Below are 6,858 nucleotides of genomic sequence, written 5' to 3'. Positions count from 1 at the left end.
ATCCAAGGGTTTTTATTTTCTACATTGTAGAACGAAATAACAGATGGAATCATGTAACCAAAATATGAGATTCTTCAAATAGCCACCCTTTGCTTTGCACACTCAACCAGATTCATGAGGTAGTCACCTGGAATGCATTTCAATTAACACGTTTGAGCCAAGGTAGGTGTATACAGAAGATAGCTCTATTTGGTAAAAGACCCAAGTACATATTATGGCAAGAACAATTAAAATAAGCAAAGAGAAACAACCGTCAATATGGAAAATGTCAAGTGCAGTCGCAAAAACCAAGCGTTATGACTGCCACAGAAAAGACCCTGAGTTACCTCTGCTGCAGAGGATGTTCAAGTAACTCAACATCAAACCTTCATGGTCAAATTGCCGCAAATAAACCACTAAAGGACACCAAGAAGAAACTTGCTTGGGCCAAGAAACAAGGGAAATTTGTCCTTTGGTCTGGAGTCCAAATTTGAGATTTTTGGTGTCTTTGAACAGACGATCTCCCCACCATAAAGCATGGAGGTGGTGCTTTTTTGGTAACACAGTCCAATTTATTTAGAATTCAAGGCACACTTAGCTACCACAGAGATACGCCATCCTATCCGGTTTGCGCTTAGTGGGACTATCATTTGTTTCTCAACAGGACAATGACCCAACACACCTCCAGGCTGTGCAAAGGCTATTTGACCAAGAAGGAGCGTGATGTAGTGGTGCATCAGATGACCTGGCCTCCACCCAATTAAGATGGTTTGGGATGAGTTTGACCGCAGAGTGAAGGAAAAGCATGCTAACAAGTGCTCAGAATATGTGGGAACTCCTTCAAGACTTTCAGAAAAGCATTCCAGGTGAAGCTGGTTGAGAGAATGCCAATAGTGTGCAAAGCTGTAATCAAGGCAAAGGGTGGCTACATTGAAGACTCTCAAATATATTTAGATATATCACTATGGTTACTACATGACTTCAGTGTTGATGTCTTCACTATTATTCTACAAAGTAGAAAATAGTAAAAATTAAGGAAACCCCCTGAATGAGTAGGTGTTCTAAAACTTTTGACCAGTAGCGTATATTAGATGTCATCTGATTTGTTAAAATATTGAGGGATATCAAACCACATCGGGTCATTTATATAAGGAGGCCCATACCCACAATATCAAACCTTGTATAATTTGGATAGAATACATGTCATACCTTCATATCTAGTTAGTGCTCGATCATCTAGGATTAAAGTTAAGGGGGGGAAGCATTGATCAGCTAAATACAAACAGAACAGACATTTATTGTGCCAGAATCTACTGTACATAGTCAAACATGAAGTGTACCATGTAATCCTCAGATACTGAAATTACAGCAGCATGTAGTGAATCATAAAAAGGCTAAATGGAATGCTTTGTTCAGTAATACTGATTTGTACGGTGGGTGAGGAGGAATGCAGTCCAGTCTTATTAACATAATAAACAACCCAAATGCACTGTAGAATGGGTGAAGGAGAAGAGGTATTATATTACCATAGGAATAAATTGGTATATGGCAAGTAAGTACCTACTTTGGTCTACCTGAATTCCCTTACAGGTAACCCCAATCAAGTCTGTTTATATCTCATTTTAGGACCGCTTTCTGGAGTCTCTTTGCATTTCCAATGTCTCCGTCACGTGTTTCTCTGTCTGTGTCTCTAACAAAGGCCCCTGTACAGGCTGCCTTCCCATTTGTTTCATATTTAAAAAAGGGGTAAATGGTAGAAAAAGGTGCCAGGCGGATCAGGTAATAGTCAGACAGTGCTTTTGGTGGGAAGCTCTGTGCTATTGTGCCGCGTTTTCCTCAGTGACCCGTCGTCATGCGGCCGGGCCTTCTGCAGGTTGGACATGGCGGCGGTGCGCTCGATGTCGATGAAGGCGTAGAGCTCGGTGCGGCGCGTGGGGGTGGTAGGCAGAGGCGGCGAGGTTGGGGTGCGGGGCGTGTGGGGGTTGCTGGTGTCTGAGGACGCACCCTTGGAGGCTGCGGAGGAAGAGGCGGTAGTTTCCATCTCCACCTCGATGTAGTTGAGCGTCTTGGGATGCTCCTGACCCAACGGCCGGCGGAAGTCGAAGTTGAACACGATGGGCCCGTCGCTGCGGCGGCGTGCCGTGTCGGGGGCACAGCGGGCGCTGAGGGGGGCAGTCACATTCTCTGTGTTCACATAGTTGTGGGAGGACTCCATGGCTGACAGAGGGGGGTGGGCTGACAGGGGATGGGAGTAGGAGTGGTGGAGGAGGCTGTGGTGGTTGTAGCCGTTGAGGGAGGACATCTTTAGCCCCCCCTGGCCTCCTCCACCACGGGGTCCACTGTTGTTCTCCTCCTCCTCGTTGCTGGGCTTGCGGGTCTCCCAGACGGGCGGCAGGGCTGGGAGGTTCTCGTAGTCTAGGAGGGCCGTGCGCCGCTGGGCTGAGTTGTTGACATTCTGCAGGGTGTCGGGGGTCACGGGGGGCAAGAGATGGCGGCGAGGGGCTGTGGCTGGAGCCCCGACAGAGGCAGAGGAGCCATTGGAGTGTGTAGAGGACAGCTGAGGCTGGCCCTCTGGTGGGGCTGGGGCCTCCATGTCTGTGTGGCCGTTGGTCTCTCCCTCTCCAGGCTCCGGGGACTCTGAGTCCTCCCCTGCCTCCTCTTCATCTCCATCCTCAGTCTGATGCTTCCCCTTGGCCATCTTTTTCTGCGCAGGGGTGGGCCCCAGCACGAAGCGTACCCCCTGGGACTCCAGCAGTACCTGGGGTTCTTCCTGGAGCTGGGCCTGGGGCTCTGGTCTGGCTACCCGCGGAGGTGGTGGTGTAGGGGGGCACTGGGACTGGGCTGAGCCAGGGCTGTCCAGAGGGGCTGGAGCAGTCAGAGGGCTGGGCTGGTCATCCAGCAGGCCTGTGGTGTTCACATAAGTGTGGACCTGTGGACGGATCAGGAGACAGGGTTAATAGAACATCGTTATCACCCCAACTCAGCAGCTTCTACATCAACTCATTATTTCCCATGGATGTCACAAGTAGCACAGTGGGTGTGTTCTTTAGGATATCTCAAAATGTGCTCTACTGAACATGACCCAAACATTTGTATGGAGATGTAGTTTTATCAATAAAGCTATACGTTTTGGGAGTATTTCAGTGTGCAGGGCAGGCCTTATTATATTCCCTCAAATTCGCCAGGCATTTGGTGTTAGAGTTGTTCTCTCACCGCCTCGTCAGCCACTAGGAGGGGGTGTGTAGACTCCTCTCCCACCGAGGGCAGTCGGGTGCTGGCCACAGATGGGTGGCGTGTGGAGGGGTGCGAGGGGGCGTCGCCCACCGAAGGGATCCGGGTGACACCATTGTGCACGGTGGGAACAGAGTAGCCCAGAGCTGAATAGACATAAGCGAAGAACTGGGGGTCAGTGGGGACAATGAAAGGGTTGACTGACAGACAAGACTTCAGCCTTTTCTTTTTATAGCAGTTATCTAATGAAGGAAGGCTCAGTAATGAAAGAGTTAGGTATTTGAGAGTGTGACAGCCATATGAGGCAATGGACATTCTAGGGACAGGAACAGGCATTTCTCAGGTCATTGCAAGTGTTGGTAGAAGTATTCATTATGGGGCCTGTGCAAGCCCTAGTTGTAGGATGAATATAGGATTACCGGCAGGAGTATGTGTGGCCTGCTGGTTGGTCTCCAGTACGGCCTCCTCCACCACACTGATGCTGTGGTTGTGCATCACCTCCTGCAGCATGTTGAAGATCTCCTCCGCCCGAGCACACTTAAAGGCAAAGATCCCTGAAGGCACAGTCAAACGCAGTCAAGAAAAGTCAAAAGTGCGGTTGCGCCGCTGAGCTCATCATGATGTTCAACTCAGGAACCACACATTGGGCAGCACGACTGCAATATAGACGTTTTGAGAAACAACCATTACCAGCACTGCTCACGCACTCACGTTTAACAAAGTTTTGTACATCTATGGGCTCTTTCAACTTGTCCTTGCCACCTATGCCCTTGCCTGCCTTGTAATCAATGATGTAAAGGGACTGGATAGGTGAAAGCAACAGAGCCATAGAGATAAAAAGGAAGCGTAGTAATACGTCAAGAAGGAACACATAGGAACAACCATAGGTATGGCATCAGATCAGGGACAAACTACACAGGATCCTATCACCGAGACTAGTCACACTGCACAGAGAACAGAACACACAACTTATGCGGGACCAAACCCGAAAACTCCAACTCCCTCAAGCACAACACCACACAGAGTCAGACACAGGCATCAATACTGTCACCACAGAAATAGAATCACGAGAGTGGGCTTCTATTGCCGTATTTAAGTCAATGAAGCCATTATGATTCTATTTCTATGACTAACATTTCTGGTAATCACATTATTACATCATTATCACAGCACGGGAACACAGCAAGCCTGACTTACCAGAACCCCAGAACCCATAGTACCCCCCCCCCCCAGACCTCATCCCTTTGAAAGCATGGATGGAGTCAAAAAATAACCACACAGACAATTGTGTCATTAGCATTGCAGCATAATCAATATTTCACTGGTTCAAGTCGATATAACAGTAAAGCTGATGTTGGGGCCTAATGACCTAGTTGCAGATGTGATTCAATGTATTCTGACGTGCTTTTTATAACGGTTAACCCTCCCCCACCCAAAAAACAAATACTAACACCCTTGCCTCTGGCACTAACACTTGTCTTTTCTTACTAGCACTGACTTTGCTGATATCTGCTTTATAGAGGAAATGTTTTGCTTACTATGACTGATATGTGGTCGTCTCACCTAGCTCCCTTATGATTAATGCTACGGATAAGTGCGTCTGCCAAATAACTAAAATGTAAAAATGTATAATAATGGCCAGGAAGCTGGGGCACCACATAAGTTAGTTAGGTAGCCTAGCGGTTAAGAAAGTTGGGCTAGTAACTGACAGAACGCTCGTTCGAATCCCAGAGCTGACTATGTGAAAAATATGTTGATGTGCCACTGAGCAAGGCACGTAACCATAATTGCTCCTTTAAATCGCTCTGGATAAGAGCGTCTGTTAAATGACCTCAATGTCAATGGTGCGACATACGCTGAGCGGCCCTTGAAAATGACAAAAATCAATGAATGAAATACGTGAAATCAATAATTGTGCGGAATGGAAAGCTCTATTAATTTACCTTGTCCCGTCTGGCAGCGGCGGCCACTCTCGAAGGAGAAGAGGTTGGAGTCGTAGCCATAGCGACGCAGGCACATGTAGGGCCACTTGACGTCGTCACGGCGATAGGTGTGGAGGACGAGCTCTACCTCTGTCAGCTCCATCATGCCCGAGCCCAGCTCGTTCCCATCGTCATCCACGTTTATCACCTGGCAACAGAACAATAACGTTACACAATGGTCACTGTGTCAGTCGACACAAACATGTGTACTCTGCAATGCATTGAAGCTGGTCTTCATTATGCAACAAATATCTCCCATTCATTCAGGTGAGAGGTCTCCATATTTTGACATGTCGCAAAATCTGTCATAACTAGGGAGTAGAATATGGGCTCAGCAATGATCCACCGTTGAAGTATGTTTGTTGTAATGGATCAAGAGACTCACCTTAAATTTGGTTTGATGATTATCTGGGATTGACTCCTTCTCTGGACAGCTTAAACAGCTACCCATGGCTTCTTCAGAGCACCATCTGATGTCTGGATCATAAGGTCATTTAAATATGATTGAATGGACATCATATAAGAGTGAAAAGACATCATAGGAAGAGTTGTAGCTAAATAAAGTAAAATATATATATATATTTTTTTTTACCTAGATCCAACCTCCAGTATCCCTGGTTCCATCTTCCGAGCACTCATGTTTTCTTTATCTGCTCTGCCAACATAAGATGTGGGCCTGCACACAGATCATTTACAGTCAGCCAAGTTAGGTAGCTGGACGACCTAGTTTGTTATACAACTGGAGTTCGTTAGCTAGCTATTGTGTCTGGCAAGTTAAAAGGTTAGCGTTGGCCTCAATGGATGTAAATAAGACAATGTTAGCTAGTAAGGAAAGTTAACGTCGTTACAAGCTAGCTAAAGTTACCGAATTCCGCTGGCTAACTCTAGAAGTAGCTTGGGCCAAAGCATTATATTCCGAATACAAGATTTTGGTTTAACTGGCTTTATAGATATGAAAATATATAGTTAACGTTATAGCTAGCTAGTTCCTCAAATGGTTAGATAATGTTAACGTTAGTAACTTAATCTCCTTGGTCAGACGTGGTTGACTAACTACGAAACTTCACCGTTAGCACATTCATTACTGTAGCCAGTAGGTTAACATTAGCTAACTACAGTAGCTAGCTCTCGTGAATTGCTAGCAGCCACGCTAGTTAGCTAGCGAATTAGTAATAAAAAAAACATAGAATGCAAGTTGTCTTAACTAACACATTTTTGGAATACTTACGAGTATGGCAAACGGAAGGGGGCAGTTCTTCCAAACTTTTCAGACACAAACGATAGCAACCTAGCTAGCTAGCTCTGCTATCTCATACGAAGCTAGCTCAACTCCACCATCTTTACTCTGCGTTGTTAGCTAGTAGAGCGCCAAAAAAATAAATAAATCACAACTTCTTCCAAAGGTGGCTACCATTCATGTTTTCGACCACAATATAATGTAAATTGATATAAATCCATGTATAATCCTTTATGTCTCTCTCTTTCTATATATATATATATACCCCCAAAAAAATAAGCTAGGTTATTTTAGTGGCACCGTCTTTATTGCAGCTAAGTAAATCACAGCAACTTCTTGGCTAAACTTCCGAGAGTTTCAGGCAAACATTTTCAATGTGGTGAATATGCAGCCCACTGCGCATGCGCGATGATTTGGGGGGGGGGGGGG

General features: G+C 46.1%; 1 protein-coding gene across 1 annotated transcript; it reads right to left on the bottom strand.

Moving 5' to 3' along the window:
* Window positions 1-1,256: 1,256 nt before the first annotated feature.
* LOC110524313 (fibroblast growth factor receptor substrate 2) lies at window positions 1,257-6,845 on the bottom strand. Its single transcript, XM_021603847.2, has 7 exons — window positions 6,421-6,845; window positions 5,785-5,868; window positions 5,578-5,669; window positions 5,154-5,340; window positions 3,630-3,764; window positions 3,193-3,356; window positions 1,257-2,908 (listed from the first exon to the last, which is right to left on the bottom strand). The coding sequence occupies exons 3-7, from the start codon at window positions 5,641-5,643 to the stop codon at window positions 1,766-1,768; spliced, it is 1,695 nt and encodes a 564-aa protein (XP_021459522.2). The 5' UTR covers window positions 5,644-5,669; window positions 5,785-5,868; window positions 6,421-6,845; the 3' UTR covers window positions 1,257-1,765.
* Window positions 6,846-6,858: the final 13 nt, after the last annotated feature.

Source organism: Oncorhynchus mykiss, chromosome 1, assembly GCF_013265735.2.
Source record: "Oncorhynchus mykiss isolate Arlee chromosome 1, USDA_OmykA_1.1, whole genome shotgun sequence".
Classification (NCBI taxonomy): Eukaryota; Metazoa; Chordata; class Actinopteri; order Salmoniformes; family Salmonidae; genus Oncorhynchus; species Oncorhynchus mykiss.
The sequence above is the reverse complement of the archived record's forward strand: the minus strand, read 5'-3'. Positions and strand labels throughout refer to the sequence as shown.